The sequence below is a fragment of the Rhinopithecus roxellana genome, chromosome 19 (assembly GCF_007565055.1).
Source record: "Rhinopithecus roxellana isolate Shanxi Qingling chromosome 19, ASM756505v1, whole genome shotgun sequence".
NCBI lineage: Eukaryota > Metazoa > Chordata > Mammalia > Primates > Cercopithecidae > Rhinopithecus > Rhinopithecus roxellana.
The window spans coordinates 74,938,404-74,961,298 of NC_044567.1; the positions used below are offsets into that span (position 1 = coordinate 74,938,404).

General features: G+C 37.5%; 1 protein-coding gene across 14 annotated transcripts in view; it reads right to left on the minus strand.

Moving 5' to 3' along the window:
* Positions 1 to 22,895, minus strand: part of CDC27 (cell division cycle 27) — a 68,449-nt gene that overhangs the window by 18,875 nt on the left and 26,679 nt on the right. For 5 of the 14 annotated variants that reach the window (XM_030923225.1, XM_030923220.1, XM_030923226.1 and 2 more), the window contains 10 exons: positions 22,330 to 22,427; positions 21,334 to 21,488; positions 21,017 to 21,228; positions 18,735 to 18,849; positions 15,554 to 15,684; positions 7,690 to 7,789; positions 6,193 to 6,400; positions 5,817 to 5,989; positions 3,090 to 3,242; positions 1,504 to 1,712 (listed from right to left, as the gene is read on the minus strand). In XM_030923225.1, the coding sequence (XP_030779085.1) occupies positions 1,504 to 1,712; positions 3,090 to 3,242; positions 5,817 to 5,989; positions 6,193 to 6,400; positions 7,690 to 7,789; positions 15,554 to 15,684; positions 18,735 to 18,849; positions 21,017 to 21,228; positions 21,334 to 21,488; positions 22,330 to 22,427 (1,554 nt within the window). The remainder of the gene's footprint in view (positions 1 to 1,503; positions 1,713 to 3,089; positions 3,243 to 5,816; positions 5,990 to 6,192; positions 6,401 to 7,689; positions 7,790 to 15,553; positions 15,685 to 18,734; positions 18,850 to 21,016; positions 21,229 to 21,333; positions 21,489 to 22,329; positions 22,428 to 22,895) is intronic. The other 9 variants (XM_030923227.1, XM_030923232.1, XM_030923222.1 and 6 more) reach the window with 4 other exon arrangements.

The window sequence follows — 22,895 nt, forward strand, 5'->3', positions numbered from 1 at the left end:
TAATACGCAGGTATTTCTCCTGAATTTTTCAAATGTCAAATGAACATAGCGTGGATGGTTTATGTTACAGAGACTTCTCACGGCCATAACTAGATGATGATGATGATGAAGGGGAATAAGCACCAAATGAATAAGAAAAAAGCACAATATATCTGCTTTATTTGAGTGGCTTTATATATCATTATAATTGTGTTATAGATGAAGAAAAGGTATTAAACACTATACTAATGATAGTGAAAGTGAAAACAAAAGAAAGGCTATTTTGTAGTTAAAATAAAGTTGCTCAGTATTTAGTTACCTAAATACGTCAGCATTTAAACTCCTCCCAGTAAAAGCTTGCGAATCTGAATAATCTTCCTTTAAACACAATTTTTGATATGATTAAGTTTTTTAAGAATGTGACTACTGCAAAATAGCTAAACAGACAATACACATTTAAAAAAACAACACAAGGATCAATCAGATGTGGGAAAAAATAAAAAACAACACAAGTCTTATTAAGAACTGAGTTCTTAAAATATTACAGAGAACATATCTATTGGAAGAGAAGGCAGTATTGGCAAGTTGATTGTTACATTGGTCAGCAAAAGCTAGCACTATTTTTTTGGCCATCTTTCAGGCAATGTAACTACTACTGTAAAATGAGATATAATCCATTAAACAACATATTCACAAATCAAAAAATGTTTTAGTAATATAATGCTTCAGATTTAGAAGCAAATCGAATGATAAAACTCAACTGCTATAATTAACTCCAAAGATAACCATACATGACAAAAAAAGACCAAAAATTATGACTTCAGAAAATTATACTTTCTCTTGATATTTAAACTATTCAGTCAGTCCAGAAAAATACAATGCATGCCAACAGTAAGTATGGTGTTGAGGCAGAAATAGGACCAAACTTTTTCATATCTTATTCAGCTGATAACAATATGACCTAGGTAGTAATTTCCTATGTGCCTACTTATACACAAGCACAAAAAAGTAAAATAGAGACACTGCTAAATAAAAGGGTACACTAAGTTCTTAATAGTAACTCAATAAACTGGAACACTGTCAGAAAGCAGCAACTAGTGAATGTTTTCAATGGTTTTTTCTATTATTCAATAAGTGAATTATGCTATTCCTTTCCAATTTCCCAAGGACTTTTTGTCCCAATCACCATTTTGGTGTTATAAGAGTAACAAATCAAGTAACAAAACTAAACAAACAAACAAACAAACAAACAAAAAACAACTACAGTATCTGCAAAAGTTTGGTAGAAGGCTGAAACTGTTGAGTATAAGAATCTGGTATTCTATTATCATTAGTTAATTTAAGAGTTTGATAAAGACATACATTTCATAAGAAAACATTTTAGTGAGAAGTTATTGACCAGTATGCACCATCCCTAAGTATTAGTAACCAAATTCACGACAATAAAGAGCTATCTAACAAGAAAAATTAGTGAGTGCCAGCACCATCAGTAAGACTTTGTCTTTGCACTTCATTAGCACTTACCATGCATTATAATGTCTAGGATTAACTCTGATAGCATTTCGAAAACAAGCTAATGCTTTGTCCAATTCTTCAGTTAAGACAAACTCATGCCCTAACAGAGTATAGGCATAAGCATAATTTGGATCAACTTGGATAGCTCTCTGGAAGAATTTAATTGCAATATCATGTTCCCGTTGCAGACTGAAACAGTTCCCTGCAGCACACCAGGCCTTAAAAAATGGGAACAAAAACCAAACAGAATTAAAATTTTATTTTTTTCTAAAACCAAATCTATGACTAAAATCAAGCCTCAACTTAGAACAGAAAGATAAAAATAGAGCTTCAGTAGATAGTCAATTCTAATTATTCACAGATTCCATATTTGTGAATTTGTCTGATTGCTAAAATTTATTTATAAAATCAAAATCAATACTCATAGTGCTTTCATGGTCATCAAAAGGTATGTTCTCATTTGAGGTTGAATAATGTGACTCTGCCTTCTTGTTTTAGCTCTCATGCAGAGATGACCAGGGGACAGAAACTCTGTGGGGTAGTTTAGTGTACTGCAAGAAGCTTTGGCTCTGGGGACAGCTGGACAGAATTTGAATCCCAATGCTGGCACTTTTAAGTAGGGTGGCTTCAGGCAAGTCACCTCTGAACCTCATTCTCTCTCTTTTTTTTTTTTTTGAGATCTGGTCTTGTTCTGTTGCCCAAGCTGAAGGGCAGTGGTGTGATCGTGGCTCAATGCAACCTCTGCCACCTAGGCTCAAGTGATCCTCCTGTCTCAGCCTCCCGAGCAGCTGGGACCACAAGCGCCAGCCACCACACCTGGCTAATTTTTGTATTTTCTGTGGAGAAGGGTTTTGCCATGTTGCCCAGGCTGGTCTTGGAACTCCTGAGCTCAAGAAGTCCGCCTGCCTCAGCCTCCCGAAGTGCTGGGATTATAGGTGTCAGCCACCACGCCCAGCAGCATTCTCTCTTTTGTACAGAAAATAGGATCTACCAGGATGAGTTGCTTTTAGGGTTTAAGATCATAATCCACAATCTATCTCTGTTTCAAACTCTCCATCACTCCTAGGAACATTGGCTCAGTAGCACTAATTCGGTGTTCATGTTGACTACAGAATTACCGCAAATAATGAGAATTGACTGTATTTAATTCTAAGCTTAGATATGTTACAAAAGTATCATTTTAATATTTTTGAAATGCAATGAAATACAATCTTACAAGATTAGAGCATGTAAATTAATTGCACCTATGTCTTACAATGACAATATTAATTTATTTTAATTTAAAATTATTAAGTTTTTCAATCTATGTAACTTCTGCTCAATGAACTCTAATCTTGGTGACAACAGCCAATTTAACATAGTCAAATCTTGATAAATCCTGAATGAAATATCTGCTTTGTGATTTTTCTATTTGTGAATCTGCACCTCACATTCTAGGACTGTCTCTTCCTCTCTGAGTCCCTGACTAGATAGAGAGAAAAAAAAGAAATACTTGCGGGTGACACTAAATAGTGTTTGAATTGTTTGGTTCATCTCTATCTGTTGAGGGTGATCAAAAAGGTAACTATATAAGCAAAGTATTTTGGTTAACATACCTCTGGCGAATTTTTATCCATGTCTGTTAAGTCTTTTGACAGAACTGAAAGAGCAACATCTTTTTGAAGATGCCAAAGTGTTGTAGAGTAGATTTCCATGCCTTCAACTCTGTAATTCTCAATCCTTCTAACCTCTGAGAATATTCTTTCAGCCTGAAATAAAAAAAACTAGTAAGAGAAAATAAGTTGATATAATTTATATATATACACAGGGAAAGCCCTTGTCATTATCTTCACAGGATCTAAATGCTGCCTTGTATTATGGTTTTTATGTGAATGAGTATTAACACAAGGACAAATTGAGCAATCTACTATGGTAGGTCAAATACTGATGTAACCATATTGACAGTCAACCTAGGTATTTATACACAAGTCATGGTAAGAACATGAACTTTGAAAGGGAAATTTGAGTTTCTACCAAAAAGACAGAAGAGAAATCTATACAAAGCTACAATTCAAAAGAAGAGTCAATATTTCCTTCTCAAAAACCACATTTCCAAGTGATTTTTTTGAACTATTTTTTTATTGAGAGGTTGTGCTAGAAAATTTAGAGGGGAAAAAACAGGTTAAGCTGGCTATCAATCCTATGGTTATCAATCCTATTGAGCCCTGAATACACACACCAATATTGTGTCTGCTAGGAATTATAGGCCCTACCTATTAATTACCCTTTCCTTTGCATCTCTCTCTTGACTTCAGGGTCTCTCCTCAGCTGCCTGATCAATTTTTTTCCTCATGACATTCACAGCTCCCAGAACTGTGTTTCTCTCCCTCTAAAGTTTGAGGATTTAGGTTATATAAAATCAGTTTCCTAGTTTATCAATTTACCAAGTTCAAAATTCTCAGCTGCCAGAAAAGGTCTAGGTACTAAAAAAAAAAGAAAGGAAAATAAATTCTCACAGTTTAGTTTAGAATAAGGAATATTTGGACTGTTCTTAATGAAATGAATATGACAGAAAATAAGAGCATTTTAAAACTGAGTGCTTAATGCCAAGAAGTGGCCATATGATATCTGAGAATAGTTTAATGATTTGTAACTTCCTTGCAATCTCTTAAAAGTTGTAAAGGTAAGTGTGCAGCCTTGACCTGCAGGACTCAAGTGATCCTCCCACTTCAGCCACCCAAGTAGCTGGGACCACAGGTGAGTGCCACCACACCCAGCTAATTTTTTCATTTTTTGTAGAGACAGGATCTCACTATATTGGCCAGGCTGGTCTCCAACTCCTGAGCTCAAGTAATCCCCCTTCCTTGGCCTCCCGAAGTGCTGGTATTATAGGCTTCAGCCATCACACCTGGCCAAGATTTTCATGTAGGCATGGTAACAAGATAAAAGACCTATCAGCCAAATATATGGTTTCAAAGTTTTCAGAATCTGTTGCTTCCTTTGAAAAATGATTATGGCATTGACAAAAAGAAAAATGGGAAAAAACTCATGAAATTAAGTTGAAACACAGGCTTTCTTTAGTTAAATATTTGGGTCACCACTATAACTAGGGGAAACAGTAAAATTCATTTATGTTAAAGTAGCTGTGAAACAATAAATTAGAAATAATTTTTTAAAGGGCTTTTCCAAACACAGTTCTTGTCTGTCTGTGTATATGCTACATACCAATAAAGGACCATAATCGAAACACGGGTTTTCTAGTAATGAATAAGACTTTCTGTCTTCAACTCTCTTTTCTGTACTATTCAAAATTAAGTTATATGAATAGGTATCCTCCGTATGTATTCTCTGCGGCAAAGAACACCTTTCCTCTAGAACTTTGCATGGATCATGAAGGGAAGAGTAACATTCCCTCTGAGGGCATAAAAACAAAAACAAAGCAAAACAAAAACACCATATTTCATTGTCCCCCAGTTTCCTCACCATGCTTCATTTTTCTTCATGACTTATTGCTACCTGTTCTTATACATTTATTGGCTTACAATTTGTCTGTTGCTAGAATGTAAGCTCCACAGAGGCAAGAAATTGTCCGACTAGCAGAGTCTAGAAGAGAGTCCAGGATATCATATGCACAGAAATATATACTGAATAAATGAACTGAAAGCAAATTAAGCAAAAAATGAATCATATGAACTTTAATCCATATTAGAGATATTTTATTAATATATGTTTCTAAAAGGTTTCTTTTTTTAAGTTGGGGGTGGAGAAAATGCTTTGGGAAGAACTGAGGGGTAATTTAAATTGGGAATTAGAATTTTCTTTGACTTTAGGTTAATCATTCTCTCCTTTTCTGGTATAGACAGATAACTTAATCAACAAATTTAATTAAAATCCAAAGAGTAAAAGCCTTGTAATAAGGACATTGTGTCCTCAAACACAATTTTCTTCATGGCATTCTTCAAATTTATAAAACATATTGAATATCAAAAATTCATCCCTGTAATTAACTCTGTATATTGTAGAAAAAATATAAATCCTATTACATGGTAAATATGTATTTTCAGATACAACTGAATAGGATACACTCTACGTAAGAATGTCTGGATGACTTGGGTCTCTACAAACCTATTCCAAGAAGTTGCAAAGAATTTAAATTACTCCTTAACACAAGTAACACAAGAAAGAACTGTATCTATACATTATAAATACTGACAAAATAAATATATAGACATTATATAATAAATACTGATCTTTTAGATCTAGCCTTCTTAAGCATGGGAATTTATTTTAATGAAATTGAAATTATCCCTAGAGAGGCATATATAACCATTTTCTATACTTACTTGCATGTACTCTGAAAGTTCAAAATAGGCCCTTCCAATCTGGCACAGTACCCAACCAGTATTGTAGTGGTGAGAAGGTAGATGGCTCAAAATATTTATAGCTTCTTTGCAGTTGTATGAACACAAAGCTAAATAACCTTTCCCCATTTCACGAAGAAGGCTCATCAAACCTTCTAGGAGAAAATAATACAGTAAACAAAGGAAAAAACGCAATAAAACAGTTTGGTTCTCTAGAAAAGGTAATTACAAACTAATCTATTGAAAATTCCAACATCTATATAGAAAACAATGAAGGTACTGTAATGAACATAAAGAAATTTACTTAAAATAAGTACATAATAAAATATAAAGATAATATTAAGCATTTAAAACAGACCTGCTGCTGCTTTTTGTAGATTAAAAGCCTGAATCTGAGGTGTGATTGTGGATATTTTCCCTTCTGAAATGATGGAAGAGTCCAATTTTGTAATTTCCAGGCTATCATTTATGTTAGGTTGAGTTATTCCTCCTTTGTTGGTTTTACTTTTTGTTTTTCTGTTTGGGATTTTAGGTGGAAACTTCATTTTTAATTTTTTGCTATTCTCCTGTAAAAGGGGGGAAATTTCACACTTGTTATACTCATGTATTTCAGACTACTCCTCAGCCCTTTATCCAGTATTAGATATAAAATAAATGTACAATCTTGATTAATTCTATATTTTTTTCAGAAGAGAGTTTATAAAAACAAAGGTCTTCAAAGTCATTTAATTTTAAACACAGTAATTCTGAACATAAATTACATTAACTAATAGTGATTAAGGTGTGTCAGCATTAAGTGTAGCCCTCTTGTGAAAGTATATCAAACTCTCATTTATTATTTAAAAGTAAGAAAATAAGTAGATGTAATTCTTGGCTCACTGCAACCCAACCTCTGCCTCCCGGGTTCAAGCGATTCTACTGCTTCAGCCTCCCGAGTAACTGGGCTTATAGGCATAAGCCATCGCACCTAGCCTTTGTTTTGTTTTTTGAGACAGGGTCTTATTCTGTTGCCCGGGCTGGAGTGTAATGATGTAATCAGAGCTCACCACAACCTTGACTACCCCAGGCTCAAGCGATCCTCCCACCACAGCCTCCCAAGCAGCTGGGATCAAAGAGTACCACCATCCCAGCTCATTATTTTTTTTTAGAGATGGGGTCTTGCTATGTTGACCATGCTGGTCTCGAAGTCCTAACCTCAATTGATCGGCCCACCTTGGTCTCCCACAGTGGTAAGAATACAGGCGTGAGTCACTGTGTCTGCCAGATCTCCAGTTTTTTTTAACTTCTATTTTAAAATAATTTTAGACTCACTCTTCTGCAAATAATAACATCTGACATAACCATAGTATCATCATATCCAGGAAACTGAAATTAGTACAATACTATCAACTAAAGACCTTATATGGATTTCATCAGTTTTTACATAAAACCGTGTGTTTGTGTGCATAGTTCTGAATGGATCTGTGTAATCAACCACCACAATCAGGATACAGGACTGTTGTACCACCACAACGAAATTCTTTTGTGCCATGATTTAATAGTAACATCCTTCCTAGAGGCCTAACTCTTACTAACTACTGATCTGTTGTCCACTACTATAATTTTGCCATTTCAAGATTATTCCTGTCATTTTTAACTTGAGAAAAAATTTTTTTTAATTGAAAAAGAATATTATATAATATTTACCAAAGGACTAATTAACTTCACAAAAATTATAGATGTCCCTCTAACTTAAAACATTCTTAAATTTGAAATAGTCTCTTTATTAACTTTTTAGGAATGGAGTCATCAATGAACAGAAATTTCAGCAGGGGAAGCATTAAGTAAATGTGACATACAGAAATCTTCAAATTACCTTGGTTGTGGAGCTGTCACTAGTAAAGAGTCGTGAACTTCTTCGAGGCAGTGCGTTTGGGGGAGATGCAATAGTGGGGCTCAATACCTGAGGTGTTGTACTAAAAAAAATTATAAAGGAAGACATTAATATTTTACTTGATTTATGACCATTAACCGTTGTTTCAATTCAGGTATATTTTAAAAATACACATTAATTATGTAAGTACTCTAAAGTTGATGATTTTGATCAGTTCTTTTCGTGGTTTCTCTATGAAAACACAGTATTTAAAAATGAGGAACTCAGACTGGCTTTCCTGCTTCTCAGCTTGCAGACGGCCTCTTGTGGGACTTCAGCTTATGATCATAAGTCTACTCCTTAATAAACTTTCCTTCATATAAAAAATAAATAAAAATAAAAGGACTTGTTACTACAAAATAGTAAAGATTATAGCACAGATCTTCACTCTCCCTGAAATTGTTAATTTGAACTAAAAATAATCCTCATAAAATTCTGGATCAATAAATGATAAGCCCATCTATAAATCAATTATTTTTACCCTTCATTTGCAACTACAACAAATTAGAGAAAAAAGAAAAGACAGTTGGGCAAACAGTCTTAAATGTGGGGTATCTGTCAACAAATACCACTAGAACAAATGATATTTGAGAAGTCATCTCCCTGTAAATTCAAACAACTACATCAAAGGTTTATTCTGTTTAGAGCAAAAGGAGACTCTGTACATTTTCACTTTAAAGGCAAACCCTGAGATTTGAGAATTTCAATCTTAGGAGCAAGGAAATCTAAAATCTGAAACAATCGAGAATTGACAGTGGGTAAACTTACGGACTAAACTATCTAAACTTTATAATTTATGGGAAATCCTACTAGCTACCTGAGTCTGGGTCAAAGAATTTCAGAAAATAAAAAGAGATACATATTTTCATCTTTTACGATATGTACATATATAATATGTATACATACCTCTATATATGCATGTGTGTCTATGTCTCTCACACACACACACGAATCCTTTTAATCTGCATCTGATAAACTAGGAGTTTGATAATGAAAGGCTTCCAAAGTTCAAAATCAGACTTCACTTTATGTGGAGCAAAATGACACACAACCTTTCTTTGGATGATTTAGCTAAAAGTACTATGCCATTCTAACAATCTCTAAAAGAACTTCTAAATAGAAAGAACAGACTTCTGCCAGTCATGACAGAGTAATATGGAATACATTTATTCTCCCATTTCAGATAACTACAAACTGAACCAAATATATGGAACAATGGTTTTCAGACACTGGACAATTGGCAAAACATTTCTGAGGACAGCTCTAGGGCCACCGTGCAGGAAAAAAGAATGCAAATAGAGCTCAGTGGTCCCACTGTGTTGAAAAGAAAATGTTGAGGATTTGAGAAAAGTCAAAGCAGCCAGAATTTGAAGGCAGAGCACCAGAGAGAAGAACGAGCTACAAAGAGAGGACCTACAAAGATCTGCAGAGGGCTTCCCTGGACTCTTCAGTTGAAAACTGCTCAGTGTAGGTGTTTGAGTGTTAAATAATAAAGAATCTGTCCGGTCCACACCCCAGGCTCCTGAGATCTACTAAGTTCTTGGAATTCCTCAAGTGACAGGGATGTCTTTGTTATTCATTGTGAGCTCCTGGGACCCTGGCTGAATTTATGCTAATGAAGTAACTCCTAGGTAGTTTCTGGACGGGGGCTGGCCATGCTGTAAAGGTCAGTCACGTGGCCGGGCGCAGTGGCTCACGCATGTAATCCCAGCATTTTGGCAGGCCGAGGCAGGCAGATCATGAGGTCAAGAGATCGAGATCATCCTGGCCAACATGGTGAAACCCCGTTTCTACCAAAAATACAAAAATTAGCTGGGCCTGATGGCGGGTGCCTGTAATCCCAGTCACTCAGGAGGCTGAGGCAGGAGAATCACTTGAACCCGGCAGGTGGAGGTTGCAGTGAGCCAAGATCGTGCCTCTGCATTCCAGCCTGGGCGACAAGAGTGAAACTCTGTCTCAAAAAAGAAAAAGTCAACCATGTGATTAGAGGGCTGGGGCTTTTAGCCAGCAACACCAGCCTGACCTCGTTCAGAAAGAAAATTGAGTTCAATCATGTGGCCAATGATTCCATCAATCATGCCTACATAATTTAAAAACCCTAATAAAAATTTTGAACACCAAAACTTGGCTAAAATTCTTGGTTTGTAAACATACTGATGCACTGGGAGGGCGAGTCCACAAAGAAGACATGAAAGCTCTGTATCAAGACCCTTCCATATCTAATCCTATGGATCTCCTAATTGTGTCATCTATAATAAAACTGCAATCCTAAGTATAGCACTTTCCTGGACTCTGTGAGGTGCTCTAGCAAATTACTGAATGTAAGAGGGTAGTAGGAATTCTTAAATTTGTAACCAGTTGGTCAGAAATGTGGGCGGCCTGGGGAACCCAGAACCTGCAACTGGGCAGTTCAGACAGTTCTTGTTGGGGTCAGTGATCTTAACCTGTGGTGTTTGTGCTAAGTCTGGGTAGTTAGCATCAGAATTACATTATAGTACTATAGTGAAGAAACTACCCAAAGCTGGGGAAAGTATTACTGAAAAGAAGTAGACAGAATAATTACTAGATCTCACTCCAAGCTGGGAATAGCTCACACTTTCAATAGGCAGAGTGAAGAAACTCATACTAAACAGGTTTCTGAGGAGAGTACCCAAAGGGCACTTCCTCAATGGTTGGACAAGGTTAGTCCAGACTAAGGCTACTTTTGTCTGGACAAAGTTCAAAAGGTAAGACCTGAAGGGATCAAGCTGTTTCCACGGAACTTTACTGCATCTCAGAGTAAAACTTTAAAATACCTAAAGGAATGCAAAAATATCCAGTAATCAACAATGTAAAATTTATAGCCAGGCACGGTGGCTCACACCTGTAATCCCAACAACTCGGGTGGCTGAGGTGGGAGGAATGCTTGAGGCCAGAAGTTTGAGAACAGCCTGAGCAACACAGCAAAATCCCATCTCTGCAAAACTAAAAAAAAATTAGCCACATGTGGCACGTGCCTATAGTTCCAGCTACCCGGAAAGCTGAAGTGGGAGGACCTCTTGGGCCCAGGAGTTTGAGGCTGCACTGAGCTATGATCACACCACTGTACTCTAGCCTGGGCGTCAGAGTAAAAGACCCTGTCTCAAAGAAAAAAAGTAAAATTTATAATAACTGACATCCAATTAAAAAATACTAGGCATACAAAGTAGCAGGAAAATAAAATCTACAATGAAGAGGAAAAGTAATATAAGAAACACTTAGAAGTAACAAAGTAACAGACTTAGTAGACAAAAACAGTAAAAAAATACAAATATATCCTATACGTTCAAAAACATAGAAGAGACTAGATGAAGTGGCTCATGCCTGTCAGCCCAGCACTTTGGGAGGCCAAGCCAGGACTGCTTCAGGCCAGGAGGTCAAGATCAGCCTGGACAGCATAGCAAGACCTTGTCTCATAGAGACCTTATCCTTGTCTCTACAAAAAAATAAAAATAAAAATAATTAGCCACATGTGGTGGCATGTGCCTGTAGTCCCAGCTACTCAGGAGGCTAACGCAAGAGAATCACTTGAGCCAAGGAGTTTGAGGCTACAGTGAGCCATAGTAGTGTCACTGCACTCCAGCCTGGGTGACAGTGAGACCCTGTCTCAAAAAAAAAAAAAAAAAAAAAAAAACAAGGCTGGGCGCGGTGGCTCACACCTGTAATCCCAGCACTTTGGGAGGCCAAGGTGGGTGTATCACGATGTCAGGAGTTTGAGATCAGCCTGACCAATATGGTGAAACCTCGTCTCTACTAAAAATACAAAAATTAGCAGGGCGTGGTGGCACATGCCTGTAATCCCAGCTACTCAGGAGGCTGAGGCAGGAGAATTGCTTGAACCCAGGAGGCAGAGGGTGCAGTGAGCCAGACTATGCCATTGCACTCCAGCCTGGACAAGACAGCAAGACTCCGTCTCAAAGAAAAAAGAAAACTAAATCAATCTAGAGATGAAAGAAGAATGTCTGAAACAAAAACAAAAACAAAAAACCCAACAACATTGGATGTGGTTAATAACAGGTCTGACACTGCTGAAGAAAGATTAATTTGAAGACATAGCAATAAACACTATCCAAAATGAAACACAGAGATGAGAAAGACTGGAAACAAAAATGAAGAGAGTATTAGTGAGGTGTGGGACAACTTCAAGCAATCTAATATACAAGTACTTGGAGTCCCAGAGGGAGAGATAAGACGTGGACATAATATTTGAAGAAATAATGCCCCCAATTTAGCCAACTGTTATGAAAACTATAAATCCACAGATCTAAGAAGCTCAATGAATCCAAAGACCAAGAAACAAGAAAACTACACTAGAGCACATCATAATCGCATTGCTTAAAATCAGCGATTAAAAACAAAACCTTGAAACAGAGAAAAGACATATTATTACATATAGAGGAACAAAAACGAGATTGACAGCAGATTTCTTGTCAGAAACAATATAAGCCAAAAAACCAGTAAAGTAACATCCCTAAAAAAATTGTCAATTAGAAATTCTTGGCCAGGTGTGGCAGCTGACGCCTGTAATTTCAGCACTTTGGGAGGCCGAGATGGGCGGATCACCTGAGGTCAGGAATTCAAGACTAGCCTGGCCAACATGGTGAAAGCTGATCTCTACTAAAAATACAAAAATTAGCTGAGCATGATAGCGCATGCCTGTAATCCCAGCTATTCGGGAGGCCATGGCAGGAGAATCGCTTGAACTCGGTGAGCAGAGGTTGCAGTGAGCCAAGATTGCGCCACAGAACTCCAGCCAAGGCAACAAGCAAGACTCTGTTTCAAAAAAAAAAAGTAATTCTTACCTGGTAAAAATATTGTTCAAAAACAAAGATGAAATCAGAACTTTTTTTCTTATCCACAAAAGCTGAAGAAATTCACTACCGGCTGACTCGTACTATAAGAAATGGTGGCCAGGCGCGGTGGCTCAAGCCTGTAATCCCAGCACTTTGGGAGGCCGAGACGGGTGGATCACGAGGTCAGGAGATCGAAACCATCCTGGCTAACACGGTGAAACCCCGTCTCTACTAAAAAAAAAAATACAAAAAACTAGCTGGGCGAGGTGGTGGGCGCCTTTAGTCCCAGCTACTCGGGAGGCTGAGGCAGGAGAATCGCGTAAACCCGGGAGGCGGAGCTTGCAGTGAGCTGAGATCCGGCCACTGCACTCCAGCCTGAGCGATAGAGCGAGACTCCGTCTCAAAAAAAAAAAAAAAAAGAAATGGTAAAAAGGCCAGGTGTGGTGGCTCATGACTGTAAATTCCAGCACTTGGGGAGGCCAAGGCGGAAGGATCATGAGGTCAAGAGATCGGAACCATCCTGGCCAACATGGTGAAACCTCGTCTCTACTAAAAATACAAAAATTAGCTGGGCATGGTGGCGTGCACCTGTAGTCCCAGCTACTCGGGAGGCTGAGGCAGGAGAATTGCTTTAACCCGGGAGGCAGAAGTTGCAGTGAGCCGAGATTGCACCACTGCACTCCAGCCTGGCGACAGAGTGAGACTTCATCTCAAAAAAAAAAAAAAAAGAAATGTTAAAAAGAAGTCCTTCAACATGAAGGAAAATGGTTTCAGATCAAAATCTGGATCTATAGAAGTAACGGGCACCAGAAATATTAGTTATGTTTGTAAATATAAAGTAGACTTCTTTTTCTCATTTAAAAAAATTTCAGCCGGGCATGGTGGCTCACACCTGTAATGCCAGCACTTTGGGAGGCCGAGGCAGGTGGATCACTTGAGGTCAGGAGTTTGAGGCCAGCCTGGCCAATATGGTGAAACCTTGTCTCTACTAAAAATACAAAAATTAGCCGGGCATGGTGGCGCATGCCTGTAATCCCAGCTACATGGGAGGCTGAGGCAGTAGAGTTGCTTGAACCGGGGAGGTGGAGGTGACAGTGAGTCAAGATTGCACCATTGTGCTACAGCCTGGGTGACAGAGTGAAACTCCGTCTAAAAAACAAAAACAAAACAAAAAAACCTCTATAAACGAAAACTGACTGTTTAAGGCAGAAACCACAACCACAATAAGGCACTGGGGGTTTATAACATACACAGAAATTAAATATATTACGACTATCCCTCTCATAAAGACTAAGAGAGGAGCATGAAAGAATACTATTGTAAGATTCTGTACTATACATGAAATGGTCTATTATTTGAAGGCAAACCTTGATAAGTTAAAATGTATACTACAAATTCCAAACAACCTCTAAAATGGCAAAATAAAGAGCAATTGCTAATAAGGCAATATTGAATTGTACCTCCCCAAAAGATATGTTGAAGCCCTAAGCCTCAGTACATGTCAATGTGATTTTATTTGGAAATCTGGTTTTTGCAGATGTCATTGAGTTAAGCTGTGGGTATCTGGGTTGACCCTAATCCAATATAACTGTTGTCTTTACAAGAAGAGAGATATTTAGATAGAGAAACACACATGGAAGATGACCATGTGAAGACAGAGGTAGATACTGAGTTATACTGTCACATGCTAAAGAACACCTGGGGTTATCAGAAGCTGGATGAGGCAAGGAAAAATCCTCCTCTAGAGATTTTGGAAGGAGTACAACTCTGCCAACACCTTGACTTTGGACTTATGGCTTTACAACTGTAAGATAATAAGTATCTGTTGTTTTAAGATACTAAGTTGTGGTACTTTATTATGGCAGCCCTAGAAAACTAATATAGGCAATTAAGGAGATAAAATGGAATCAACAATACAAAGAATACAAAATTATTAAGAGTGGATGTTGGTCAGGCGTGGTGGCTCATGCCTGTAATCCCAGCACTTTGGGAGGCTGAGGCGGAGGGATCACCTGAGGTTGGGAGTTTGAGACCAGCCTGACCAACATGGAGAAACCCTGTCTTTACTAAAAATACAAAATTAGCTAGGTGTGGTGACACATGCTTGTAATCCCAGCTACTCAGGAGGCTGAGGCAGGAGAATCACTTGAACCCGGGAGGCAGAGGTTGTGGTGGGCCGAGATCACACCACTGCACTCCAGCCTGGGCAACAAGAGTGAAACTCCGTCTCCGAAAATAAATAAATAGATGATGTTTATTAGTGTTAGTCTATTTGTTTGACTCTACGTGAAATGTACAAATCAGAAATTATTTTTACATATAATGTTGTTTTGCAGGAGGCTTCAAGTTCCTTCTCACAACAGAGTCTCAGGCAATCACTGTAAGCTGGCACTCAAGAGAATTAGACTTACCATTCTGGGAGCATTACAGGAGCATAGAGGTCTTTTAGATAGTCAAGGAGGCATATGCAAACCTGTGTCTGTTTTAAAATTTAGGTACATGTTCACAATTTTAGAAAAGAGAAAGAAAACTGTATCTTTCTTTTAAAATGTTAGCTATAATCTACTGAGTCCTTGAATAAGGAAAAGAAAATCCTATCTCACACCATTACTGTGTGGAAATGGATTTATTATTTAAAGGTTTATTTGTCTGTTATTTTTATAATCTGTTTATAGACATGCGTAATGTGGGAACGGGAGTATGAAACCTATCTGTACCTAAACTATAGAGAGGGTCATATGCATAAGAAGAAAATTATAAATCCATGAGGCAATCAGAGTAGACTAAAACGCTGCTTTAGTTAAGCATTGTCTTCTGTGCATTACAAAACTCAACTCAAAATTACACTAGTGTTATGAGAGGTTTCAAATTTTACATATTCAAAATTTACAGTAGTTATTCTAGAATCCATGAGAGTCACTATCTGCCTAAATTGAAGAAATATAAAGAATCAAGTTTTACGGCAAGAAAAGTTGAATAATTACAATGATAAATACCTTGTTTGTGGACCAGAACTTTGTGTTTGTGCAAGAATTGGAGTTACCTCTCGGCTATTTCCACTCTGTGAGAAGACAGACTTTGTTCCAGTTTGGCCGATTCTGGCAACAGACTGTAAAACACAAAAAGTCTAAGGTTTGTGAATTACAGGCTGCACTGTAAATGATAAGACACCACAACGCTCCCATCTACATTTTCTCAATACACGCAGCCATAATATACTGTCACCTTAAAGATAAACTATTTATATCATTATTTATATCATTATGGTTGGTTATGACATTAGTATGAACATTAGTCTATTTCCTTGTTTTAACCTCAGAGTATTTTTACCTCTATAACACCTTTTCATCTTTCGCTTTTAGTTTCAAAGGCTAAAAATCCCCAGAAGCTATTCTTTTCATCTCATTGTGACCATCCTCCATTTATTACATACCTTCTCTATTTGGGGTTAAGTACTAAAAAATTTTAAGACAGCTAAATTCTCAAGATTTATGATTTATCTCATTATACACAGAAAAAATAATGATACAATAATATTTTATACTCCTTTGGCACTTGGTAACAGTTCTAGAGGAGTTCAGAGGAGTAGATTTTAAAAAACAACCATCTGATTACTTTCCAAAATCTAAGGATATTGTTCTTTAGACTTAATATTGCTTAGTTTTTCTAATCTTTCATTAATTGGTCTCTATTCCCTTGGAGAAAAAGTCTTTGCTTGGCTCTTCAGTCTTCTCTAATTTATTCCCTTATTTCTATTCATTTCCACCATCTAGCTTCTTTAAATGATCTATGACTATTCTATCAGTGCACTGCTTCTCTCCTTTGGCTACCAGAGAATTTTCTTCAAAACTTACTATTACCCTGATATCCTGTACATAATCCTCAAACTGCATATTATAAATAATCACTAATAATCACTGTCTCATCAGATATGAAAACCTTATTTTAGCCTTTCCCACATTCAACATCACTGATCGTGCCCTACTTTTTGAAACTTTGTGTTACTTCCAAAACATTATATTATTTGTCCTGCCACTTCATTTGCTGGCCCTTTATCCTTCTACTATTTTTAAATTAGGTTTACGCTGTTCTCCTTAGCTACTCTTTCTTTCCCTAGGAGAGCCTGGTCATTTTAATAGCTTCAATTATTATTTCTATCAGCAGCTCACATTTTTTCCTTTTTGACTAACTTTCTACTGAATATTTTCACCTACCGTACCACCACTTCAAAATAAAACTTCATAAGCCTTTCTCCACCTTTTCCAAATTGGAATCACTACATTCATCCAAGGGACAAAACTTAAGTCAATTATGGCCCTTCCTTATTTATCTTCTTTTTTTTTTTTTTTTGAGACGGAGTCTCGCTCTGCCGCCCAGGCTGGAGTGCTGTGGCCGGATCTCAGCTCACTGCAAGCTCCGCCTCCCGGGTTCACACCATTCTCCTGCCTCAGCCTCCCGAGTAGCTGGGACTACAGGCGCCCGCCACCTTGCCTGGCTAATTTTTTTGTATTTTTTAATAGAGACGGGGTTTCACCGTGTTAGCCAGGATGGTCTCGATCTCCTGACCTCGTGATCCGCCCGTCTCGGCCTCCCAAAGTGCTGGGATTACAGGCTTGAGCCACCACACCCGGCCTCCTTATTTATCAAAGAACTATGTACACTGCACTCACTACCTGGTTTGATATTTTCAGTTGACACTGCATGCAGACCTACATGCGTGACTTTTCTGCGAATGTCTTGTATAAAGTAAGAGGAGAACAGAGGCAGAAGAGGATGAGACAGCAATCTTATTTGGGCACTAAAATCATGTGCCTACCTACTGCCTTAACTTGCTTTGGTTATTATGGCTCTTCTAGTCTTGGCCTACTTCACCTGGCATGCTAACTACCATTTTGCTTTGCCTTCTTCATAACTGTAATGTTTAAAACAATACATACACAAACTATTTTGCAGTCCCTTTTAAGTATTCTTGGAGTTCCTATTATCACTCACTAAGGAGTTATTATAGAAAAATCTTTTGCAGATTCTAAGGATGTTCAGGAGTAAAATAGTAAAAAACAACTATAAGAAGAAACATGTTTCTATTAAGGTAAAGAGGCTATAACTGTTATTCACATATTAGTATGACTTGTAGCTTCCATTTCTTGAATATCTGTGAAGCATGGCAATAGGTATTTTATATAGAGAGCCTAATTTAAATCTCACAGAAGTTACCTTGTGCCACAGATACGCTTTTAAAAAATGGTACTTTAGCCTCTATTTCCATATACCTATATAAGGGAACATTATAAAACAAGAGCCTCAGCTGGGCAGTGACTCATGTATATAATCCTAGCACTCTGAAAGGTCAAGGCAGAAGGATTGCTTGAGCCCAGGAGTTTGAGCCCAGCCCTGGCAACACAGTTAGATTCTGTCTCTCCAAAAATAAAAGTTAAAAAAATTAGCTGGGTGTGGTGGTACACACCTATAGTCCTAGGTACTTGGGAGGCTAAGGTGGAAGGATCTTAGCCTCCACCTGAGCCTGGGAGGTTGAGGTTACAGTGAGTCATGGTCACACCACTGCACTCCAGCCTGGGCAGCAGAGCGAGACCCTGTCTCATAAAAAAAAAAAAAAAAAAAAAAAAAAAAAAAAGGCCTCATGATGCTTGCTGCAATATTTACTATAAGTATACGACCAAATATTTTTCATTTTCATTTTAAAACTATATATCCATGATCTACCACAAATATCTATTAGAAATATCTGGCTTTACCTGAGCGATTTTTTTTCATATAATTATTAGTGTTATCAAAAAAACATACATACACAGTGGTGGGGACAAGTAAAAACTATGGCAGACATAATTTCTGTTGTTTATATTCAAGTAATATAAACAATCTTAATTTTGTTTTTTTAAAAAAGAAATTAAAAAGTAAAAATATGAATATGTTTATTTAACTATATGCTGAAATAAACTAAAATTGTGAGATACAGTCTTACTTGGCCAAAAGAGTAAGAAGTCTGCCTCCTACTATAACCAAGAGGCTACAATAATGACATTCTTTTATATTTAGATCAATAAATCTAAGGCAAAAGCAATTATATAAAGTTAGATTTTCCCTGAAATTACCTTTAAAAGATTAAAATAAACAAGTTGCTTTAATCAATACCCAAACTGCATTTTACATGGAAAATACCTTTTTTGAAGGGGCTCCGGTGGATGGCACGTCAATTACAGAAGGTGTGTTAGTGTAGTTTTGTAAATAGGATCCATCTCCAGGACTTGGGGTTTCTAATGGCAAAATCCCAAAACTGAGAAGAGGTTGAAATCAAGGTGTCAAAAAGTCATCAAGGCATATATAAAGCAGCAGTATACTTAAATTAGAAGGTCTAAAAGGAAGAGAATGGCAAATCAGTCTTAGGAACAGTGAGGATCTGAGGGGCAGATTAAAAATAAGCTGTGAATATAGACTATTCCACCCACCATAACTAAAACTAAAAAAAGCTATCAAACAAGGAACTAAAGTGAGCAACAATGACTGATCTCAGGAGATTTATTAGAAATAAAGAAGAGTAGCTTTATAAATCTAAGATCTAAATGATCAGATTACTTCAAATTCTTGGAATTTATGGGATTTAGATACAACTACAGAGAAAATGTCTCTAGCGACCATTAGATAACAATAACTCTCCAGAGTGGCAATCTCATGGTCATGCTATTTTAGTAGTTCCCTGGCCTCAGGACCTGATCCATAGAATTTGTTCTAGTAGATATAGATATAGATCTATCTATCTATATATCTATCTATATATTTTTTTTGAGACAGAGTCTTGCTCTGTTGCCCAGGCTGGAATGCAGTGGCATGCCAACACACCTGGCTAATTTGAACCCTCCACCTGCTGGGTTCAAACGATTCTTGTGCCTCAGCCTTCCAACTACCTGGGATTACATGTATCTGTCACCGTGCCTGGCTAATTTTTGTAATTTTAGTAGAGCTAGGGTTTCACCATGTGGGCCAGACTGGTCTTGAGCTCCTGGTCTCAAGTAATCTGCCTACCTCGGCCTCCCAAAGTGCTGGGATTACAGGCATGAGCCACCATGCCCAACCCGTTCTAGCACATAATTTTTCATTTTGATACTTTTGGATATGTATCCTCTGGGCTGAGTTCCTGTATTTATACATACATATACTACTAATAATTTTGATAAAATATTTTATATTAATAGGTGTGACAGCTAAGTTCAGTGGCTCATGGTAATCCTAGCACTTTGGGAAGCCATGGCAGGAGGATCACTAGAGGCCAGGAGTTCCAGATCAGCTTGCAACACAGCAAGACCCCATCTCTACAAAAAAACTTAAAAAATTAGCCAGGTGTGTTGGCATGTGCCTGTAGTCCTAGCTACTCAGGAGTCTGAGGCAGGAGGATTGCTTGAGCCCAGGAATTTGAGGCTGCAGTGAGCTATGATTGTGCCATTGCACTCTAACCTGGGTGACAGAGTGAGATCCTGTCTCAAACAAAAAACGGTAGGTGTCAAATTTCCTCGATGTTTTGGAAAAGAACATTTTAATAGCAACCAATGGTGCTCTGATTATAATATTTCACGAGGCTCACTGCTATCCAATAATGCACAGTCATAGACAGTATTTCTTAATGTGTTTACTACCTAATTTAAGAGTTTTACATTTTTCTCCAATTTTTTTTTTTTGAGACGGAGTCTTGTCCTGTCTCCTAGGCTGGACTGCAGCGGCGCCATCTCAGCTCACTGCAACCTCTGCCCACTGTAACCTCTGCCTCCCGGGTTCAAGCGATTCTCTTGCCTCAGCCTCCCGAGTAGCTGGATCTATAGAAGTATGCCACCACGCCCGACTAATTTTTTGTATTTTTAGTAGAGACGGGGTTTTGCCATGTTGGCCAGGATGGTCTTGATCTCCTGACCTCGTGATCCGCCCACCTCGGTGTCCCAAAGTGCTGAGATTACAGGTGTGAGCCACCGCGCCCGGCCAATCCAATATTTAATATCAATTTTTTTTGAGCTGCAGTCCTGCTCTGTTACCCAGGCTGGAGTGTAGCAGCTCCATCTCAGCTCACTGCAACCTCCGCCTCCTGGGTTCAAGCAATTCTCCTGTCTCAGCCTCCCGAGTAGCTGGGATTACAGGCGCCCACCACCACACTCAGCTAATTTTATATTTTTAGTAGAGACAGGGTTTCACCATGTTGGCCAGGCTGGTCTCGAACTCCTGACTTCAGGTGATCTGCCTGCCTTGGCCTCCCAAAGTGCTGGGATTACAGGCGTGAGCCACCGCGCCTGTCAACATCATCATGTGCTGTTTTTTACTTCATTTTCTGAAAACAGAATGCCCCTGTTCCCATACTGATTTAGAAGTTGCCATTGTAATAATCTGCATTACAAACAATATGAGTTATTATAAGATTACTTAGTACTACAGCACATTTGAAAGTATCTTGTTTGACTTACCTTGGGGTTAATGGGCTAAGAGCTGCTGGTCCTCCTAATAAACTTCGACCAGTTTTTGGTTTATTTTGAACCTGTTTAGATAATATGGAAGTTCCTGTTCCCAGTGGGACAGTATCAGGTGAAATTACAGCTGAATCAATATAAGACACTGAGGAATCTGTATTCAAGGAGTACTTTGAATTGGAAGATTCTAAATTCAATCTGTTTAATTCCTGAAACAGAAAATTTCTACCAAGTCATTCACAATATATTATTTAGTTCAGATCATTCTTTGTAGTTTTCATAATATTTTGAACACTAGAATATAAGACACTTACAATTGTGTCCTGGGGTGTTTCCGTAAGAACTGTCTCAGGCTGTCTGTGAGATAAACTATGATTAGGTACTTGTGTTGTGCAAGAGTTGGGCAGACAGTTGCTAAAGTTCTGTAAAGATGTGAATTTAAATGTTTGGTCAGGATCTGGCTTTTCACCTGTGAAGACAAAAAAAAAAAGTTTGTCTCTGAGGAAGTGAGGAATACATTTTTTTCAAGTAAGAATAAGTTAGTGGAAATAGGAAATAGGCCTTATCCAAAATTTTAAATTCTCCTGTCCACTTCTGCCAATCAAATTTACCTCCTAAAAGCCCATCTATCAATATATCATAAAAGTGTACCAGTAAGATAAAGCTGTAAATTTAGAAAATAAACTACAAGAACACTAATTTTAAATATAACAAATCACAGAAAAATGCAGATTTCTGTGTTTGTTTGAAAGCTGAAAATAACTAGATCTCATTTTTCTCAAAGTAGGAGATGAGGTTGAAGAGTTAAAACCCATCATACTTTACGCCATACTTTACAGTAAAGGTTGAAGCCCTTCTATACATACATAGATGCAACAATGCCGAAAAATGGTCCTTTATGTATCCTAGGCCAAATGTACTGAGATATTCTCTCCCTATACTGTTCAGAAACTGTAAGTTTCTGCTCCAGGCATTCTATTAATTGCATTAGAAATTCTATTAATTTTCTTATTCAGAAAGCAATTTTTGCTGGTGTTAAACACACAATATAACTCATTCTAGAGGACACCAGATACTTGAAAGTAGATGGGCTAAACAGAAGAATCTACTGGATTTAATCTTTGTGTAATTTTCAGTTATATGACTCTTGAAACATACCTATGATTCTAACTTACTTTTTATTTTCAATTTTAACATGGAAAAATATTTTTCTTGGGGGTAGATGATCTGTATTGCTCTCCAAAAATTAAGTAGCGGGAAAAAAGAAGAGGAGATGGGAACTCACCCACCTCTCAACCCCACCCACCTACCTATTTCACATAATGATTCAAAAGGAGACCAGAGGAAAGGATTTAAACTAAGGCTCTTTTGGTAACATTCTGATCCTTTGGCAAGCCGATCTGTCTTGCTGTGGAGAGAAACAAGTAGATTAAATAAGCTACAAACCCCAAAACTTTTATCATAAACTTTTAGTACAAAAAATTAGGTAAAAGTTACAGAAGTTCGGAGAGCACTCTTTGTGATGCTTCTCTAAATTACCAATTTCTCCTATCCGCTAATCTCCAAATCAAGTGAAAGCAAATAGAACACGAATCAAAAGAAATGCTTACAAAATAAACTATCATTGCCTTCTTGAATATTACTATTACTTTAAACTTCCTTTCAGATACTAGAGTTATTGAGGGAGATGTGAAAAACATCCAAATTCTTCAGTATTATCCTTTTTTTTTTTTTAAGCTGTATTACTTTTTATTGACACATAAATAATTGTACACATTTATGGGTACAATGTGATGTTTTGATACATGTATACATTGTATAATTATTCAAATTAGGGTAATTTTTAAAAAAAATTATACTTTAAGTTCTAGGGTAC